The sequence below is a fragment of the Aotus nancymaae genome, unplaced genomic scaffold (assembly GCF_030222135.1).
Source record: "Aotus nancymaae isolate 86718 unplaced genomic scaffold, 86718_ANA_hifiasm-v0.15.2.pri h1tg000059l, whole genome shotgun sequence".
NCBI classification, from domain to species: Eukaryota; Metazoa; Chordata; class Mammalia; order Primates; family Aotidae; genus Aotus; species Aotus nancymaae.
Window position 1 is genome coordinate 67,736,480 of NW_026988473.1, and position 22,506 is coordinate 67,758,985.

The 22,506-nt window shown below is 36.6% G+C and overlaps 1 protein-coding gene and 1 long non-coding RNA gene across 31 annotated transcripts in view; one reads left to right on the forward strand and one right to left on the reverse strand.

The window, feature by feature from the left end:
• DLG2 (discs large MAGUK scaffold protein 2) overlaps nt 1-22,506 on the reverse strand; it is a 2,157,409-nt gene that overhangs the window by 485,691 nt on the left and 1,649,212 nt on the right. For all 29 annotated transcript variants that reach the window (XM_064365356.1, XM_012469540.2, XM_012469543.2 and 26 more), the window contains 2 exons: nt 6,288-6,432; nt 3,528-3,666 (listed from right to left, as the gene is read on the reverse strand). In XM_064365356.1, coding sequence (XP_064221426.1) covers nt 3,528-3,666; nt 6,288-6,432 — 284 coding nt within the window. The remainder of the gene's footprint in view (nt 1-3,527; nt 3,667-6,287; nt 6,433-22,506) is intronic.
• On the forward strand, nt 243-21,808 carry LOC105728957 (uncharacterized). Of its 2 annotated transcripts, none has more exons than XR_002478745.2 (6): nt 243-293; nt 4,949-4,999; nt 8,109-8,242; nt 12,428-12,761; nt 12,864-12,958; nt 21,011-21,808. It is a non-coding gene; the product is annotated as an uncharacterized LOC105728957 (long non-coding RNA). The 2 variants fall into 2 exon arrangements; XR_010338377.1 differs by having other exon boundaries at nt 12,428-12,718.

The following is a 22,506-nucleotide window of genomic DNA, read 5'->3' on the forward strand; positions in this document are numbered from 1 at the left end:
GGATGCAGGGATGGGACCTTTGAAGACAGACAGACCTGAATTCAAATTTTGATTCTGTTTGATTGCTGTATCCTATGAAGCAATTACTTAACCTCTCTGAGGATTTTTTTAATCTGTAAAAATCAAGAATAGGAATATCATATAAATAATAGAGGACCAATAATGTATATTATAGCACTCCGTGTTAATAGTGCATGGTAATGATCCTTTTGTTTTTATTGCTCTATGTATTGTTACTCTTACAGCTAGGTTGCATAGGAGAGAAGGAATAGGAATATGAAGATGATATAAAGGTAGGTACCATTTTCCTTTGTGAGTCTTGTATTTCAAGCTCTAATTTTTCTTTTTATTTTATGCTAGTTCATATTTTTCTGTGACTCTGCACAATCTATCCCCCTACCACAAACGCCCTTCTTCATCTCTTGACTCTCTGACCAATGTCTACGCAGCTTTCAAGGGCTAACTAGAGTCATTTCCTCTTTAAAACTTTTTTTTGATGCCATAGGTTGTTCCCACGGCATTCACGTAAAACTCATATTCATTTAGCAATATTTCCTAAATGTCTCTTGTGGTGCTAGGGGATTCTGCTGGGGCTCAATGAGGTCACTTTAGAGAACTGACCCTATTTTTGCTTGTTTGCGTCTTAGTAACTCTCAGACTTTTGAATTTTATAGATATTTAACATTCAATAAATGAAGACTAACAAAAAGTTGCCAATTTTTCTCTTTTAAGTAAAAACATAGTAAATAATTGCCACTATTCTTTTACAAAAGAAAGGGTATTTTGATGCCAAAATATATAATCTCAAGATTAAAAAAAAAATCAATTAGGCTTTGTGGAAAACTTCATAGAGGGAGTCTACATAAATTAGGGAACAGGCATTGGGGAATCGATTGGCTTACATGTATTTTTGCCCCAGTTTGATAGTTCTTAGATGCTATTTCTTATTCAATTGTGCATTTCTAATGTAGCGCCCAATGTTCTATAGGAAGTATTCAATTAATATTTATGAATAAGGAAGTGAATCTGCCTCTGAGCAAATACCTCTGAGCCCCATGGTAATGCCTACAGCATAAAACACCTATGAGAGAACACCTGCAGTGGCAAGAGAGTGGTGGAGGCGTGTGTATGTGTATGTTTATACATGTGAACTGATAATTCACTTTAACAGTTTGCCAGGCACCAACCATTCTGATTTTATGCAGAAATATTAGTGAGACTGTCCTCTAGAGGAACAGGAGAGGAGGCAGGGGCAGGATGTAAGATATTGAGGCATATCTTATGTGTACTATAAAAATATTTCATGTGACATCTGAAGTGGATTAAGATTATAGTAAGTATAGTTACTGTAAATAGATAACATTCATTGGGTACGTATAATGTGCCAGGCACGGTTCTAAGTTCTTTGCATTCATTAGTTTATTTAATCATTACAACAACCTATTGAGATAGACTCACCTTCTATTCCCTTGTACAGATGAGAAAGCAGAAGCTTGCAGAGGTTAAATGACTTGCCCAGGGTCACACAGTTAGCCAGTGGTAGAAGTAGGTTTCAACTATGGTAGAGGTAGGTTGTTTTTAGAGCTCATCAAAACTCTGAGGTCCCTTTCTAGCCACATATTTCTATGAAGAACCTAGTTTTATATGACTTGGTTTTCATTTTTAAAATCAGAAAATTAAAATGCTTTCTCTTAGCTATGATTTTAAAGCTGTCAGGGCACTCAGTTTTTCTACTTATTAATAAAAACTATGTGACCAGAAACAAGTTCCGTAACCTCTATGAACTTCAATTTCCACATCTCTAAAATGGAGATGAAAGCCCTTTTCTGTGTTTTTGGGAGGATTAAATGGATAGTGTATGTAAAACAGCTAGCACAGGGTCTGGATTATGAAGAGGCTTAAATAAATGTTAATTCGCTATTGGGCCTAGTAACATAAAATGGCATTTTTGAATTAAAATCATATCAAATATTAGTAATAGGATGAGAGCAAAGAGATCATCACTCTGGTGGATAGAGGTGCCTGTATTTACAGAATTCCTTAGAGAGCAACGAGGATTATCTTTGCTGCAGTCCTCATTTTAATTAAGAGCATAGAGATCAGACATTTCAGCATAGGAAGAAGCTTGTATTTGATTTACACCACAGATGCACATTTTCAGCATCCAAACATTCCATTCCTTGGCTAAAGATACGAAGAGCTACTTCGGCAAACCTGATATCGCAAAATAAATGGAAAATGCTTAATCATTTAAAAAGATATACCAAAGAATGGAAAGATCAAAGCATGCACATATATCAGTGAGGAAGGCTAACTAGCAGGAAGTCTTTTCCTTTTTGAAAGGCTGACAAATGACTTCAGTTAGACAGGCAGGGTATAAAACCAAAACAATCCATCTCTGTCATTCTTTACACACAAACACATACAGAAATTAAGCACACATATGCACATATAATCTCATTTTTGATAAAAGTATTGTTCATGGAGAAAATTAAGTTGCAGAACAACGTGTAAAATATAAACTTATTTTGTGGAAATAATGTCACATCCCAAGTGTACTTGAGAATACATTTGTATATGTTTGTAAGAAAGTGGAGAAGGTATAAGGCTTATGCCATGTTGTCACCTTGGGTACCCCAGGACAGGCCACCCTGAAGGGAGTTTGGGGGAAATTTTTGTTCCTTGATCATCTTTGTATTCCTTTGCCAAATGTAATGACCAGTGAAAAATAAAAAGGTTTTAAATCTAAATTCCTCATTATTCATTTACTCATTCGTTCATTAACTTATTCATCATCCAAACTTTATTGAATCCTTCCTAATGACCATTTAAGTAAATTATCTTGGTCTTCTCTGAAAGCTGTCTGTCCTGACTTTTTCAGAGGAGTGCTGGCTAAATTTGGCTTTACTTGTAGGATTAGCAATGTGGTTCTGTGCTCTGTCCTAGAATCCCACCCTGTGACCCTTTGGAATTAATAGGCTGTATTAAATTCGAACCATTAGAAGTTAACTTCACTCCGTTCCTTTTCACTTATAGTTATTGAACTATTGAAGGTTCACTAACTCTCAACTTCCATTGAATTATGGATAACTATTGATGGGAAAAATATGGAATTTCAAGCCAAAAGACAGAGTTTCTGTCCTGAATTCCACTAACCAAATATATAATATTGGCATGCTACTTCCTTCCTTTTGAACCTCAGCACTCTCTTCTCAATAATAATACCTATCTTATAGTATGGCTCTAGAGCTTAAATGAGCTCAGATATAGAGTCTTAATAAGCAGCAAAGTGATGTACAAGTATATCTTACTACTTATTCACAAAGAATTTGTGACTTTGGTCCCTATCAGAGGACAATGACACATTTACAATGCACTTGAGGCAAAACTACAATAAGTTTAAAAAACTTACAATAAGGGACTCAGAAGCTTTAGTTAGTATCCAACATACCACCTGACATGTTAGGCAAATGTGATTTATTTCTGGTAACGAGAGGGAATCCAATTAACCAACAGGCATATCTGACCTGGTGTAGTCGTCGTCAACAAGCATGTGCTTTGGAATTGGTGAGTACCTTCCTGGAGAGATGGGTGGCAGGGAGGTTTTATATTCTAAAGTGCCATTGTTGCCAGAGAGTAGATGGTTTTCCATTGGTGGAGAATAAGCTAAGAGGAGGAGGAAAAAGAGAAAAGAAACCTGTTATGTGGATGATTCAGTGTGTCATGCTGTACTTCAGAAAATGTATTAAAAACAGAAAGGCTTTGCTGCATGCCAAGGATTTTCTTGTCCTCCAAGGAGGGGGTTGCTGTTTGTTTGCATTTACTATATACAAGCACGTGGTAATCTTTAGGATGGGAAAGACTTAATAATTGTTAAGTCTGTAATGCCAGTTAGTGTAATTAGGTGGAGAGAAGAACTGGAAAAGAGATCCAGCATACATATTTTCAGAACAATGATTAATTTTCTATTGAAATAAAATCTTAGCTTTCTAATTGCAGAGCTCACATTCTTTTCACATAATGAATATCCAATTATTCAGAGCAAAAGCCTCCTAATGAGCAGGTTCTCTTATGAGACTTTCTCCCAAAATACACTCTATCCCCATCCCACAAAGGCCAAGAACTCTGGCCTTTCTTTTTCATTCCTCCTTCCTAAGGTATCTATCTCCCTTTTAGGTGTCTGAAAACCCTCCTAACTGGGTGTCTTACTCCTTTCTCTCTCCTCAAATCCATTTTATTTATTGAGATGAGGTAAAACCTCCTGAAATTCGGCATGACCACATTATTCTCTTACCTAAATGTTCTCCATTGTCGTTATGTATTTAATACAGTATAAACTCTCCCCTTTGCCATTCTTGCAAAAACAATCAATTTTAATATCCCTCCCAACACATATCCTATCGTCCTCAGTCTGTGCTTCCTGACATCTGTACCTTCCACTGTACCATCTACCTGTAATTTGTGTCTCCTACCTACCCCATCTCAGACATTGAAATCTCATTCTGAAGATGCAGTTGAAATGCCATCCTATGCATAAAGATTTTTCTGATGTTCCAAATAAAGATAAGGTATCTCTTTTCTTTGAGTTCTCAAATAACATTTATTTTTACCTCTCCCATGGCATATACATACCTCTTATTATGCCAAATATTAATATTGCTTCTATTTATATCTCTGCATTAGCCTTCCTCCCAAGAACAGTCTTTGAAGTCCATGATTCTATCTTCTCTGCATCCCACATATTACCTTACAATGTGTCTTGCACACACTGAAATTACTCAATACATATTTCTTAGGTTGATTAGATAGTTTGGTTTTCTCCCTTTTCTCTCTTTGACATTGACCTTATATGCCCTGCATGAAGTGGCTCACAGACTATCAAAGCTGATTTTGCTACATACTTCCAGTTTGAAAAACCCTGACACTTAAAACTCTTTCATATTCTTAGGTAAAGCTGATCTCCATTTACTGCCAGCTTGAAAACATACATATTTTGGAGGTAAGTTGTTTTAGAATCATCATTAAGAATAGCTAATGCAATGGGCAGAAAACAAAATTATTCAACACTTACATTTCTCTCAAAAGAAACATGTAAATCTGAGAAAAGTTAAACAGTTTGTTTGAGACCATAGTACTAACTAATGGCTGGCACTGCAGATGTTCCAAGTTCCTGTCTCACAAACAGACTCTCAACATTTCAGAATGAGCAACCTTACTACTGTTGACACAACTGTCCCTTACATTTACATAACAAAGTAAATTGCTTCTAAATCTAGTCTTTAAGGACAGAAACTTGGATACGATTCCTGTTGACCTATTAAGAAGAGGAGAACAGAGGCTGGGTGTGGTGGTTCAAGTCTGTAATCCCAGCACTTTGGGAGGCCGAGGCAGGTGGATCACGAAGTCAAGAGATTGAGACCATCCTGGTCAACATGGTGAAACCCCGTCTCTACTAAAAAATACAAAAAATTAGCTGGGCATGGTGGCACGTGCCTGTAATCCCAGCTACTCAGGAGGCTGAGGCAGGAGAATTGCCTGAACCCAGGAGGCGGAGGTTGCGGTGAGCCGAGATGGCGCCATTGCACTCCAGCCTGGGTAACAAGAGCGAAACTCCGTCTCAAAAAAAAAAAGAAGAGAAGAACACATGAGACTTATGCAACAGTGGACTTTTTGAAGACCCCAGCATAGTGTCTCGTTAGTCGTTAGTTGTTGCCCCAGAAGCCCCCACTTCCAGCTCACCTCTATTGCCATAGTGACTGATAATTTTCTCCAGCTTTCTTGCCAATATAACAAATTCAAGAAAAGTAAAAGCTGTGACAATGGTGATTGAGGATCATGATTTCACTATTCAAGTGCAAGATCCCCCTTTTCAGGAAGAAGCACAGAGCCACCTCTGGTCTATTTTGCCAGTCTCTCTTTTCTAATCTGCTACTACAGAGATCTGAAGTAGGAAGAAAGAATATGATGGCATGAGAGTGATCATGCTTTAGGAGCTCGAGAAATAGCCTTTTAAAATGTGTCGTGCATACACTACTCTAATCATACTATCCTGAATATTAAGCCTGTTCATAATGGTGGGCCTGCCAACTCATTAGGATATCCCACCTTCAAAACACTAGGTCAGGGCCTGCAAGGCAAAATAGGAGTGGAGTTTAGGATACTCCCTCTGAAGTATTTCCAGAAGCTAACCAAGAGGGAAGGTACAAGCAGAACACTTTGTCAATAGTTTTATGGAATTCCAGTTCTGCAAGTCTGGCATGCTATCTGAAGATGACACTGGTACTTACAGTGAGTAATATCAGGTGGACCATAAGGATCAGTCATATAAATGGTAGTGGGTTTGCCAACTTTTAAATAAACTACCTCTGATGTGTTCTTCAATATTGCTACTGCCTCTTCATGTGTTACTTCTTCTAAACTGTAGTTGTTTACCTGAAAAGGGGGGAAAAATCAATATTAGAGTTAAATTTATGCAACTGAAGAAAAATATTTAAGCAAGAAGATTCCTGGAATTATAAATTGTGATAATTACTCTCTAGTATCTGTATCATACTTTGACAGAACAGATGAATTAATTGTATTAGTCAAAGCAGATAAGTACAATCACTGATGCTATAAAACAAGGTTGCTTCTGCCGGTTTTTAAATCAGGAAGTGATAAACCATAATGGAATTCAGAATAGTATTTGTGGCAAGGAAAACAAGGAGTCAAATGCCTTTTTTGTTGTGCTATAGTTTCTGTGATACAAAAGTAATACATATTCATGGAAGAAAACTTAAAAAAAGAAAATAAAAATCATTCACCATCTCCCTACTTAGGTATATTTCTTTAAACAATTTTGAGTTTATTATACACATTGTTTTGGAGGCTGCTTTTGAAACCTAGAGTGATTAGTTGTTTGTAGCAGCAGCAATGTGCTTTAACAGCATGACGTTTGTTTTCTGCAGAGCATTATGTTGCATGACTACAGCATAATGATCTAAACAGTTTCTTACTAGGGCATGATTAGTTTGCCTCTAATTTTTCACAACTATAAATAATATTGCAATAAACCTTTTTCTATATTTGTGCACAACTCTGATAATTTCTAAAATATAGATTTATCAATACAAGTGGGACTACTGGACCAAACTATACAAATATTATCAGGGCTTTTGATACCTACTCTGAAAGTGCCTCTCCCTCTGGAAAGACGAACTGGTTTACCCTCATACCAGCACTATATGAGAGCCCACATTTCCCTATAGCTTCACCAAACCTTGATTTTTTCCACTTTAAAATTGTTCTCATCAAAATGTCATTGAATATGCGTCTATTTGGAACACAGGTCTTTTCAGATGAGCAAGTTCAAGGGCGCTCTATTGTCGTTGCTTTAACAGAAATGCTTCTTTATTACACTGAAGAGCCTGTGATGCGAACGTAATTCTGACTTCATGCCAGTGGCATTACTGTGCATCTCTGCAGCGCTTGTCTGAAATGATTTTAAGATAATCTCTCTAAAAAGACTTTGACTTTGAGGAAATTAGAATAAACATTTGTTTGGGAAGTGTTTCAAATACCTAGGTTATCCTTATCTGGCTACTATTTAAAAAAAATAAATTTCATTGTGCATATTTCAGGTTCACAGCATGATGTTATGTCACACATACAGATAATAAAATGGTTACTATAGTGAAGCAAATTAACATATCCATCATCACAGTTACTTTTGTGTGTGACAAGAACAGCTAAATCTACTTATTTAACAAAATTTCTAATATAAAACAATTTTATGAACTATAGTCTTTATGTTGCACATAAGACCTCTAGACTTGTCCATCCTACATATCTGCCACTTTTTATCCTCTCACCTGTATCTCCCCATTTCCCACCTCCCGCCATAACCACTGTTTCATCCTCTATCTCTGTATATTTGATTGTTTTTTAAAGATTCCACATATAAGTGAGATCATGCAATATTGTTCCTTCTATTCTGGCCTGCTTCATTTAGCATAATGTCCTCCAGGTCTATTCATGTGTTGTGATAAATGACAGAATCTAGTTTCTAAGGCTGAATATCTCATTGTGTATATATAACACATTTTCTTTATCCTTTCATCCACTTACAGACCTGTAGGCTGTTGCCTTCTCTTGGCTATTGTAAATAATGCTGCATTGAACATGGGAGTGCAGATATCTTTATGAGCTGGTGATTTCATCTTCTTTGGGTGTATAACAAGATGAGAGATTGCTGGATCACATGGTAAATCTATTTCTAATTTATTTAGAAGCCTGCATACTGCTTTCCATAATGGCGATACCGGTCTACATCCCACTCAATAGTGCACAAGTGCTCCCTTTTCTTCACATCCTCGCCAACATTTGCTATCTTTCATCTTTTTTTTTTTTTGAGACGGAGTTTCGCTCTTGTTACCCAGGCTGGAGTGCAATGGCGCGATCTCGGCTCACCGCAACCTCCGCCTCCTGGGTTCAGGCAATTCTCCTGCCTCAGCCTCCTGAGTAGCTGGGATTACAGGCACGCGCCACCATGCCCGGCTAATTTTTTTGTATTAGTAGAGACGGGGTTTCACCATGTTGACCAGGATGGTCTCGATCTCTTGACCTCGTGATCCACCCGCCTTGGCCTCCCAAAGTGCTGGGATTACAGGCTTGAGCCACCGCACCCGGCCTCATCTTTTTTATAATAGCTATCCTAGCAGCTGTAAAGTGATATCTCATGGCAGTTTACATTTGCATTGCCTTGATGATTAGTGATATTAAGCACCTTTTCGTATACCTGCTGGACATTTTCGCATCTTCTTTAGAGAAATATCTATTCATGTCCTTTGTCTATTTTTAAAATTCTGTTAATTCTTTTTCTACTATTCAGTTGTTTCAGTTCTTTATAAATTTGGGTTATTGTCTCATCATTAGATATATGGTTTGCAATTTTTTCCCAATTTGTTTCATTTGGTTAATTGTTTCTTCTGCTTTGCAGAAGACTTTGAGTTTAATGTAGTCCTATTTATTTTTGCTTTTGTGGCCTCAGCTTTTAATGTGATACCCAAAACAACATTGCCAATGCCAAGGTCAAGGAAGCTTTTCTCCTATGTTCATTTCTAGGAATTTTATGGTTGCTGTAGGTTTTACATTTAGGTGTTTTAGCCAAATTGAGCTGATTTTTGTGCATAGCCAAATTAGAGTCCAATTTCATTCTTTTGCATGTGGAGATTCCGTTTTCCCAGTATCATTCATTGAAGAGACTAACCTTTCTTCATTATGCTCTCTTATTTTCTTTGTCAAAAATTAGTTGACCATATATGTCTGGATTTATTTGGCTACTATTTCTTTCATAACATAATTGTTTCATTACTTTCTGCTGACATGATGTAGAATTAAAATAAATGTGCCAAAAGTATTGGATTGTACCCCTATAGTACATATTATCCATACTATCTAATTAGCAGTTTAGCTATACTATACTCTGCAGCACTACTATTCGTAATCTTTATTATTTTGTTCCATGTTGCTGTATAAGTTCCATGTGCTAGTTAGTCCTTGGTGGTGTAGCCCGGGTTAGGGAACGTGGAACTGGGGAGAACTGAACCTGACTGACATGTCTGAATGCTGGCTGTAAGTTCTCCATTAAGTTGTAAGCTTCTCCAGTACCTCTCACATTTCTCTTCTAGATAAGAAACGTTCTCTTCTTTTTTTCATTTTCAGTGTCTGGCATTTGTTTATTCACTGATCAAATGTTTACAACATACCTGTTATGTGCTGGACTCTGTGCCAGATATTAGACATATAATAAAAAATAAAAATGATAATCTATAATTGTAGCAAACACTTATATAGCTCATGTTACATACCAGGCACTATTTTAAAGTATTTCACATATATTAAAACTATCAAACCTTGACAACAACTTATGAAGTAGGTATTATAATTATTTTACAGATGAGAAAAGCATGTCTCCAAGAGGTTAAGAAACTTGCCCAAAATCATTGATCTGGTAAGTGGCAGAGGCAGAATTCAAAGCTAGACAACTTGGCTCCAGAAACCATACTGATAACCACTCAGCTATACTACTTCTTCCAGACAGACAAGGTCCCTACATTTATGAAACCCACATTATAATACACAATTGTTGGTGGAATGAATGGATAGAAGAATAGACTCATGCAGAGAGGGAGGATGTAGAGGAACTTCAGATATGGATAACATAGTTGATAATGGCAGCCCTTAATAATAGAGAAATAACAAAATGATAATAAGAACCAACATTTATTTAACACTTGCATGTTACATATTTTAGGAGTACTATGTCATATATTTTGACATGAATCATACAACTTATCATCGGAATAGCTCCAGGAGGTAGTTACTAATAATAAGGCAAATTTTACAGATGAGAAAAACTGACGTTTAAAGAGGTTAACTTGCAACAAAGAAGTCACACTGCCTCCAACTGTCAAAGCCATCAGTTGGATCACAAGCCTCTTTAAGAGATGAAAATAAGATTATATTTGTATGTTGATTCATTAAAAGCTATGGCTTATATCACCTGCTCTTTCTCCCTTTAGAACATGGTATACTTCCAAGTTTACATATAAAAGCAGAATAAATTCCAAAGTATTATAAAAGTTTGAGGAAACATTACATTTCCTGCTTAGTTCAGTGGTAACAGTATATCGCATCATCCTAACACACTGGCCAGTCAAAAAATAAATAAGTAAAATGGAAAGCTGCTTAATATAACTAACCGTCTCTTCAAAACCTTCTTATACACTTTGATCAGTCACTTATTTTAGGGCAGTTACCACTTCCTGTGCCTAGAAAATGAATTTCTGTTTCCTTTTTGTTTTTTTTTTTTGAGACAGAGTTTTGCTCTTGTTGCCCAGGCTGGAGTGCAATGGCACTATCTTTGCTCACTGCCACCTCCTCCACCCGGGTTCAAGCAATTTTCCTGCCTCAGCCTCCTGAGTAGCTAGGATTATAGGTATGTACCACCATGCCCAGCTAATTTTGTATTTTTAATAGAGACAGGGTTTCACCATATTGGCCAGACTGGTTTAGAGGTCTTGACCTCAGGTGATGCTCCCACCTCAGCCTCCCGAAGTGCTGGGATTATAGGCATGAGCCACTGCAACACGCTGATAATGAATATTTACATGTGATGCTCTGAGGTTTAAAATGTATATGAAAGTGGGTGTTTTCTCTAAAAAAAAAAAAGATTGCCTAAGGCAGCTTTGAATTCTGTGACTAGGGCCTGAAGAAACATCTATACTGAAAAAACAGAAGAAAAATAGCATCTGGTGGCATAACACAGGGAGAATGACAAGCCAATAATAATTAAAAATAAAAACCAAAGGCTAGAAACTAAATGGATTAGATTATAAGTGACACCATGGCTCTGTTTCTGATAAGGGCTTATTGTTTCTTTCCCCAGAGTACAGAGAGTACACAGCTTATTAGATTATCAGTGAAAGAGAAATGTGGTCAGTGCTTATTAAATTGCACCTTTTGCCATTTTTAAGGTGGGCAGTGAAATGATCCAGAAAATATTAAATTCAACATCAATTTAATAGAGTGACTTAGATAACAGAGTCTTCAGATCACTAGGAAAATTTTTAGACCAGAAAACAGAAGTTGAGGGAAAGGTATGGGTGAGAAATGGGGAAAGAAGGTATTGGGGAGAGTAGTAATAGTACTTTAAAATAGTGGTAGTTCACTCAGTTTCTATTTGGTGACTGAAGTATTGAAAAATTTACAGATTTTAGTCACAGAACAGGTGGTATTATGATGTTGGCAACAGAACGTAGTCATTAAAAACACATGCTTTTGAGTCACGCATGTGACTTGAGACTTGGACCCAGGTGCTCCCTAGCTGTGTGATTTGGGGAGACTTGTTTAACCTTGTAAGTCTTAGTTTTGACATCTGTAAAATAGGAATGACAACAGTTACTGCTTCGAAAGACTATTGATCTAAATCTGTTGGCCTATATAAAGTGACAGGCACAATACAGTTCTTTGTAGTAACTCTTATCACTAATACTATTGTCATCATCCATTTATCTTCTAGTAAACAGGATTTCTTGGTGAAAATTTTTGCTGATCATTTTCTTGTAAAACATCTGTGAACTGATGAGTTTAATTAGGGTACTGCTGATGAAGCTTCTGTGTGGTCTTTTTAAAAATTCAGAATAATACCGGATTTGGACCAAAAAGTGCTCTTTTGTGCTGAAGTCTTCAAAATGTTTTTCACAAAAAGTGAGTTTGTTTGGGTTAATTATGTGTGTGCATTATCCTATGAACTCTCAAGATAAAAGGGCCTACAGCTGGAGCTGATTGTATGCAGTGAGAAGGGACATTACACTGATTGGCTAGTTGCTCTTGTCATTGTTTGTCATTGTCTATTTTATTCTTTTTTTTTTCCATTTGCATCAAGTATCCGCCTATAATGGTGAACACTGAACAACTGGCCTGGTTTCAAGGAAAAAAATCATGTGAGTTTGACTGAAGTGCTCTCTGTGGGGTGCACCACACAGAGGGGGACATATGTGCAGCCTGGTTGTGTGTTTGCAATACGAAAGAGGACTGAGGCCAAGAAAGAGAGGCTGGAGGTGAGATGACTCATTCTCTCAAACAGAAGAGGGAGCGCTGAATTTGAACATGATGCAGACAAAGGGAGGCAAACCAGCTGAAGAAAGAGGTACCAGGAGACTTGCAAGGAGACATGGCAAGTTTTGCGGGAATTCAAACACGTGGAAGCAAACATAAATGTAATAATAAAAGGTGGGCGGTGTGGGGCATGAGAAGATGGTAATAAAGAGGAATGGGCAATGGAGAGACGGCAAGATACTGACCTTTCCGTGTTCTTGCAGGAATATCAGTATGGTGGGATGAACTGGGAAGTGATTACAGACGTTAAGGTTACCTAAGACATGGTACAAGGAAATGTGGAACTCTAGAGGCATTGGTAAGAAAATTCTAAAGTTAACTTGTTGAAAGAAACAAAGTGGCTGATCATTAGGTTGCAAGATAAATTAAAAAGCAGACCAATCCAATGTAGTAATGCCAATGCTATGAAAATAAATAAATATGCCTGAACCAAGGATTAAAATCTCCATAGTCCTCTGAAATTGACTATTATAATAAAAGTTATTCAAAAAACAACTATTAATAAATAAAAGGCATATTAGTAATGGTTATCTCTGGATAATAAATATTTTCTTGTTTTTCATCTTTTCAGAAATAAATATGTATGTTATAGTTATAGCAAAATTAACTCTATACATACAAGAACAAAAACTTCAAGAGAGAACAAAAGCTAAGTACAGTGGTCTCATTATGAGACACACATAGCAGCATCTCATGAGTAATGAAAATCAGAATAGGAATAAAGGAAGTTAATTTCTCTAGTCCAGTGAGTAGACTTAAGTTTCTTAGAAATAATAGTCATATGTTAAACCTTGCTGTTTCTAGAGACGAAAGCCACTTGATACAGTGAGAGTAATTTTGAACGTAGAATCAGATCAGATCTGGTTTTAATTCCCAGTTTCATGAATATAAGTTAGTTAATATATTTAGTAAGAATTCATTTTCTTACATGTAAAATAGAAATTATACTTATTTATCTCTTGATTTGTGTTTATGAGAAAAGAATGAAATCACGAAGTTGAAAAGACTCTATGATATAAAGTAGTATACAAATAAAAATCAAACATTCATAATCAGGCATCATGCTTTGTTGATCCTGCTGCTGTTCATGGCTCTTTCTGTGGAAATTATCACCCACTACATTGTGGAATACTTATTCCTACAGTGGCTCTTCCCATCTCCAATTATGACCTTCTCAAAGGCAACTGATTAGATCATATTCATCTCTATACCTCTAGCTGATGCAATATAAACAGTTGGCACTTAATAAACGTTGAAATAGTAAGCTAAGTAAGTTGTTTAAAAATGATTGCAGAATACCAAAGGAAAAGCAATCAAAATTCCCTATTTTATAGAAAGAAAACCATTTGTGTTGCATTCTATTTTACATTTGTGCTGAGTCAGAGAGAAAAGGAGTAAGAACGAAGGTCACTCAAGCAACAACACACATTTATTGGATACTCGCTCTGCGCCAGGCACAGGATATAAGAATGAAAAGGTGGTAAAGAATGTTAGCACCAGATCATGTCAGTTTATAAGGTACACAGCCGAAGCTCCATCACTGTGATTTTATTCTTCCTCCGTTAATCATTAATTCATTTCTTAACCTTCTACTCCATATAAAGAGAAAGAGCAACCAAGACTGATTATTTTGATTTACTCAAATTTCTTCTCTAGCAGAGGTCACCAAAATGGACAGGATGATATGAACCCTATGGCAATCCACTGAGTACAAGAGGAAAACATTTGCATTTATATTAATATTAATCACATTGATATTTATATTTCTATTTTTGCATGTTTTAAAATGTGAATATTAGCATAGTGATATATCTGTAATTTAGAGTAGAGAAATATATTAGTGGCAACATTTTGTGTTTTACTGATAGAGTGTGCTATTATGGTAATTTTTAAATGACAGCAACATATGATACTTACAGAGCAAGTTCTATGAAGAGGGCTATTACATTGAGTATAAGCAAAATAAAAATGAATGTAATAAAAGGTTTTAATCCTTAATTAAAATATGTCATTGCAATTATATTATATTATAACTTATTACATTTGAGATAAATTAGAAAAAAGTTCAAGAAACAGTTGTCCACGTTTTATCCTGTTGTTTCAGACGCGACTCTAACCTCAGGGGACAGTTTTGAGAGTGAACTGTTCTAAATTTTTTTTAGCCCATGGCAGGAAACTGCTAAATTATACTCTACTGGCTTGATACAATGAGCACTACCAACAAAGCTGTCCTTAGGAGAAGCAGTGGTAGCAGCAGAATGGGCTAGGATGTGGTTACATCAAGGTAGGTTGGTGGTTTTGAAACTGGCTGCAAATTAAAATCATTTGGAAAACTTAAAAAATAAAATAAAATGAAGCATGATCCCTACCCCAGAAATTCTGATTTGATTAATCAGGGTTGACTGACGACGACTGGGTGTTCATAATGTTCAAGAGCCTACCTTGAGATTCAAATACGTAACCAAAATTGAGAATCAGAGATGTCGACAAAACGAGCAAAAGGAATTTGACTTTAGGACATCAAAATCTATGGCTGAACCTAATTGCACAAGTTACTAGTTATGCAATATTGGATATTCCTTTGTCATCTCTTAGTTCTAACTTTCCCTTCTGAAAAAAAGCAGTAATGACTGTCCTAACTACCTCTCAAAGGTTGGGGTTAAGAATAAATGAGGAGGTGCAGGCAAAAGATCTTTTCAAGGTGATAGCAACGTGTTGTTACTAGGAAAGAGACATGCCCAGAGAGTTACAGGTCTCGGTTCTAAAAGATCTAAGGTCGGTATGATTGATATAACCAATGAATGTGCTTTAACATCTCATTCATTATTCAGATAATTTCTACATATTTGGACTGTCTTCCGTTTGGTTTTCTTATTGATACTTGGATGAAATCAGGCAATTTTGTCAATCTACCAAAAATAATAATAATTTCAGTCATCACAACTAATACTCATTCAGAAACTTGCCATATTTCTACTCTTATTTCCTAAATGTAGTTGATGTATAGGATATTCATTTTCAAATAAAAATTAGAGATGCTCACACATAGCACATCCTGAGTATATTCCATTAAACACAAGTTTTAGGTGTTTTATGAGTATCTAAGAAAAAGATTCCATGATAAAACCGTCTTGTAAATCAAAATCAAAACACTTACTTGATGGCAGGACTTTACAGAATTTTTAATATGCTAAAATTTATTGAGAATCTACAAGGGGGCCGAAATACAAGTTGCAGAATTTCTCAAACTTATTTGGTCACAGATTGTATTCATGTGACACAGAAAAGAGAACAATATTTTAAAGCAAACTTTGGGAAATAAATACCAATCTAATATAACGCTACCATGGTATTGAGGCCAAAATAGAAGACCAAAGATGGATACGACTTGCCCAAGACAGATGAGGTAGAATGAGTGCTCGGTGCCTGTGACTGAAATCCATCTTTCTCATCTGAGTTCAGTGTCTTTCCACTTGACTTCAATGTGTCTGTTACTTTTCCTGTCACTTACTACTTCCCTCTTGGGAAAGAAAACACATGGACTAATTCTCTGTAAATGATATAAAAGATCTCTCACCGACAATTTTTTCTTCAAATGTTGAGCAGGGGTTACAGAAAGAAGAGATTAAGATTTTAAACCTTAAATTGCAATGTGGCAAGGAGCTTTGACAACTAATAACTAATGCTATCCCTGCAGAGAAGACAATCAAATTATCCTGGATTCAACATTTGTAGTTTATATAGAAAAGGAGGAGGAAGTTAACATTTTTGTAAGATATTTGGCTGTATGTATCACCTTGGAAGGGCTTAATGAAAGCCAATATGTGAAAATATATGAAAGAATTAAAAAATTTGTTATGTTGTTAAATTCTTTTTTTTTTTCTCGGGATGCTGAGAATTGCCTGAATCCAGGAGGTAGAGGTTGCATTGTGCTGAGATTGTGCCACTGCACTCCAGCCTGAGCAACAAGAATGAAACTCCATCTAAAAAAAAAAATTTTTTTTTTTTTTTTTGGTAGAGACAGGGTCTCACTATGTTGCCCAGGGTCTTGAATTCCTGGGCTTAAGCAATCCTCCCACCACTGGACCCCAAACTGCTGGGACCATAGGCATAAGCCACCATGCCTGACCTCCTTTCTTTTTTTAAAAAATTTATTTATTATACTTTAAGTTCGGGGGTACATGTGCAGATTGTGCAGGTTTGTTACATAGGAATGTACGTGCCATGGTGGTGGTTTGCTGCATCCATCGCCCCATCATCTACACTAGGTATTTCTCCTAATGCTATGCCTCCCCAATTCCCCCACCCCCTGCTATTCCTCCCTTAGTCCCCCCAGCCCCCAGGCTCTGGTGCGCGATGTTCACCTCCCTGTGTCTGGGTGTTCTCATTGTTTAACATCCACTTATGAGTAAGAACATGGGTGTTTGATTTGCTATTCTTGTGTCAGTTTGCTGAGAATGATGGTTTCCAGTTTCATTCATGTCCGTGCAAAGGACATGAACTCATCCTTTTTTATGGCTGCATAGTATTCCATGGTTACCACCTCTAAAATTCAAGGCTAAGACAATCTATGTCATCTGAGACTATGACACTAAACCACTGGTACAATCCACAAAATCTGAGGTCACTGCCACTTTACCATTTAAAAAACAAAACAAAATTCTAGTGAACAATAAATTCTAAGCAGCAAAGGAAATTTAAAAAAAAGTTATTTTGGGCCGGGTGCAGTGGCTCATGACTGTAATCCCAGCACTTTGGAAGGCTGAGGTGGGCAGGTCACCTGAGTTTGAGACCAACCTGACCAACATGGAGAAACTCTGTCTCTACTAAAAATACAAAATTAGCTGGGCGTGGTAGCACATGCCTGTAATCCTAGCTACTCAGGAGACTGAGACAGGAGAATTGCTTAAACCTGGGAGACGGAGGTTGCAGTGAGCCAAGATCATGCCATTGCACTCCAGCCTGGGCAACAAGAGTGAAACTCTGTCTCAAAAAAAAAAAACCATATTTTGGTAAAAAGAACATATACCATGTATTTGGGTGACCCATTAAACATCAGAGTGGTCTAACATTACAGTCATCTCATTTAAAACACCAAGAGGCTTATTGCAAAGGTGACAGACAGCATAATTATTTCTTTAAGAAGAATATTTGCAAAGGCCAGGTATTATACTATTACGTGGAATTTTTAAAGTGGGAAATAAGATTGTAAGGAACCTAAAGAAGTTTTGTAATAAGTGTAATCTATTTACAGAAGATGAATGAATGTGTGATAAAATTTACTGGAAGAGAGAGAAAAGGTCTAAAACATTCTAAACAGTGAGAAGTGAAAAGACAGCTCTTTCAAATATACATGGAAGAGGAATTAGTCTTCGCCTCTTTGTTTTCAAGCGACAGAGCAATGAACAAAGGGTGACATTTATAGGGAAGTATAGTTTAACAGAGTTTTAAGGAAAACATTTAATGATACTTATTACCTAATAAATAGCTTTCAGGAGGCATTATCCACTCTTAAAGGGGTTCTATGAGAGGTGAGGGACTGCTTCACATGCCTGCTTTTCTGATGTACCAAGCAAGAGTTGATATAAGATGACCTTTAAGACAAATATATTAAGTTTTCTGAGATATAAGAAATTCTTCAGGGAAAAAAAGAACCCATTATAGATGGCATGATTCAGGTGGTGCCCAACATTATAGCTATTTTACTTGAGAAACTAAAAGAGTTATTGCTATTACTAACTCTTTAAAAAATGCCTGTGCTCTCAGTAGAGGGCAGTTGCTAGGAGACTTCCTGAATTGTGAGTATTCAACCATGGAAGACTAAAGAAATTAATGGAGTTTTATTTTAGACCAGTTTACTTACTTACAGAACTCTGAGTGAATAATATAGGGTGGATTTTTTTTTTTTTCTAAGAAGTGAGAGAAGGAAGTGGTGCAAATTGCTTTAGAAAGAATAGCATATCTAGAGAAAAATATGCAGAGTGTGGTACAGCTGGTACACCATAGAATCTAAATCATTTGTACTTCCTCTGTGGGAGGGGAGTAGAAGAGGGGGAAGATACAAAGAATATGAATGTAGGGTAGTAAAGGGAAGAGGAGGTGTAAAGGAATGACAGAAGGAGAGCATTAATAAATATTTTTGGGTTGAGGCAAGATAATTGGTCTTTTAGGGTGGCTTCAGTGATTTTTTGTCTTTATTCTCTTTTTGAGGGTGATTTTGCCTGCAGATTATTATAAATGAATCATTTTCTTTCGTTTCCAGATTCAACTTGGCAGTTGTCTTGGAAGCACTAATTATGTTTTCCTTACATAAGAAAGGAGAGACCTATTACTATCGAAGATTCTTTTTTTTTTAAAACTATGCTTTAAAACTCAAAACAGTTAAGGATTATGTCACAGTTATTTTTGAAATCATTATATCTACAATAAATATCAAGAAAATGGTAATGAAATAGTGCAGTGCCTGGAAAATCCTTTGACAGAATTATTTAGACGATTTTTTTTTTTAAAGGAAGAAAGAAAGAATAAAAGAATGAACAAGAGGAAGAAAAAGGAAGAGAAAGAGAGAGAGAGAGAATGGGAGTATTGCTTTCTTGCCCAGGCTAGAATGCAGTTTAGTAATGGTTATTGAAAACCTCTTTTATACCAATAATTACACTTGATGTAAACAGGAAGGAATAAGGGAAGAAAATAACAAACAAGCAGCCAACCAATATTTCATTTAAACCTATGAAATGCTATGCGATTACTGAGGAGTTATTTACTTCTAATTATGTAGTCACTTTTGGAATAGGTGTGAAGTGGTAATGTATGTTTTGTGTATTTGAAGTGGAGAGTTCTATAAATGTTTATTAAGTTTACTTGTTCTGGGTCTGAGTTCAAGTCCTGGATGTCCTTGTTAATTTTCTGTCTCATTGATCTATAGAATCCTTAGCTCTTCTTGTTACATTGATCCTTTTGCCATTATGTAATGTCCTTCTTTGCCTCTTTTGATCTTTGTTGCTTTAAAGTCTATTTTATCAGAGGCGAGAATTGCAACTCCTGCTTTTTATTTATTTGTTTATTTTTACTCTCTGTTTGGTTGGTAAATCTCCCTCCTTCTCTTTGTTTTGAGTCTTTGTGTATCGTTGCATGTGAGATGGGTCTGGATGCAGCATACCGATGGGTTTTGGCTTTTTATCCAATTTGAATATATATGAGTTTAATACTGGCATTTGATGCTAGCTGGCTTTTTTGCCCTTTAGTTGGTGTAAATTTTTCATTGTGTTGATGCTCTTTGCTTTTTGATATGTTTTTGGAAAGGCTGATATTGGTTGTTCCTTTATATGTATAGTGCTTCTTTCAGAAGCTCTTGTAAAGCAGGCCTGGTGGTGGTGAAGTCTCTAAGTACTTGTTTGTTCACAAAAGATTTAATTTTTCCTTCGCTCATAAAGCTTAGTTTGGCTGGATAGGAAATTCTGGGTTGAAAGTTCTTTTCTTTAAGGATGTTAAATATTGGTCCCCACTCTTTTCTGGCTTGTAGGGTTTCTGCTGAGAGATCTGCTGTAAGTCTGATAGGTTTCCCTTTGTGGGTAACTTGACCTTTCTCTCTGGCTGCCCTTAGTATTTTCTCCTTCATTTCAACCCTAATAAATCTGGTGATTATGTGCCTTGGGGTTGGTCTTCTTGAATCTTTGTGGTGTTCTCTGTATTACCTGGAGTTGAATATTACCCTGCCTTGCTAGGTTGGGAAAGTTTTCCTAAATGATATCCTGAAGAGTATTTTCCAACTTGGATTCATTCTCTTCGTCACATTCAGGTACACCTATCAAACGTAAATTAGGTCTTTTCACATAGTCCCATATTTCCTGGAGACTTTGCTCATTCCTTTTTATCCTTTTTTCTCCAATCTTGTCTTCTCGTTTCATTTCACTAAGCTGGTCCTCGACATCTGATATCCTTTCTTCTGCTTGATCAATTTGACTGTTTAAACTTGTGCATACTTCACGAAGTTCTCGTGTTGTGTTTTTCAGCTCCATCAATTCACTTATATTCCTCTCTAAACTGTCCATTCTTGTTAGTATTTCGTCAAACCTTTTTTTCAAGGTTCTTAGTTTCTTTGCATTGGGTTAGAACAAGTTCTTTTAATTCACAGAAGTTTCTTATCACCCACCTTTTGAAACCTGCTTCTGATAATGGAACACACTCGTTCTCCATTAAGCCTTGTTCCATTGCTGATGAGGAACTGCGATCCCCTGTAGAGGGAGAGGCATTCTGATTTTGAGTATTCTCTGCCTTTTTAGGCTGATTTCTTCCCTTCATTATATATTTATCCGTCTGTCGTCTTTGTAATTACCGACTTTCTAACTAGGTCTCTGAGCGGACGTCCAACTTGTTGATTCCCAGTGCTGAAATCTGAGCAATCCACTGCACCGGCCAAAACAGCGGTGTTAAGATTGATGGTGCTTTTCTGCCCCGGAATCTCTGGACTCTGCACCAAGAACTGCCGTGCTGAGGCACCAGCAAAACCGCTGCAGGGGCCACAAGAGTCGCCCTGGTGACCTGTGGGGCTTCTCCGCTGGGAATCTCTTGGTCCGTGAGCAACAAAAATTCATCTGAAAGTGTGGCATCCTCTCGTTCTCTGCACTTTCACTGGGAGCTACGAGCCCGAGCTGCTAGTGATCAGCCATCTTTGAAGTTTTTTTTTTTAAAGAATTTGGAAATAAAACAAAAAATTTAAACAGAACTTCAAGAAGTAAGCACATAGCATCTACCATGATTGTACAATAGCAGCAGATGAAGAGATACCAGGAGAGCCGCCTACAACCAAACTTTTATGGAACCATGAATCAAAGGTCAAACCAGCAACTAGCTAAGACAGTCATTACTTGAGAATGAAACTGTCCTCTTCATTTTTCAACTTAGCATTATGTATAATATGGTTATCACAATTTATTCTATTCTCAAGACAACATTTCAAGCAATAAAGTTTATATTCCAGAGAGAAGTTGTTCAGGTCTTATATCCAAATAACAACCTTTCTCATCCAGAAGATAGAAGAGCGTAAGAACAAATTTTTACATTGAAAACAAACAAGCAAACAAACAAACAAACAAACAAACAAATCAGACTTTCTTGAGAAGGAAATTAGTAGTGGCTTCAGGTGGTAAAGCAGCCCAAAACTCTTTAATTTTGACTAACATCATTAATGGTGTATTTTGTATTTTTTGCCCATCCTGTTTTCTCATGACAGAGTTCCTTCCTGAATGGTGGCTACTGCCTGGGACACAGTAGGTGGGCAGCATGGACTTATTAAAAAAGTAATTAATAAATGACAATGACAAATAAAGGAAGAAAGGAAAGAGCTGACTGACAAATTCAAGGAAACTAATGAACACACCTTGCACAACAGGCAGTATAGCTTGGTGTTGATGAGTGGTCCTAGCCAGACTGCCTCAATTTGAAACCCAGTTCTGTCCATTATTAAATATATGACCATGGACAAGTCAGTAAACCTGTCTACACCTCAGTTACTTTTTGCTTATATAAAATGTGCTGCTATGAGAAATATATTACATTACAAAAAAAAACACCCTTTATAAAAGAACATGGAACTTAGCAAATGCCAGGTCAATGTTAGCTATCAAGATTATTACAAAGCTCTTATCTAACACAAAGCTTATTTTACAAAACGGTCATTGGCAACTATGAAATTAAACCACTGGGATTAAACACAAGCTCTCTAAAGCCAAGGGAAGTAGGTACAATGAAGACAAAATATGGAGGTTCAACCTCTAAAACTTGCAGAGGTCATAAAAATTAATTTTCTGTTGAGATTATATAGGCTGATCCTCCCCAGACACTTCT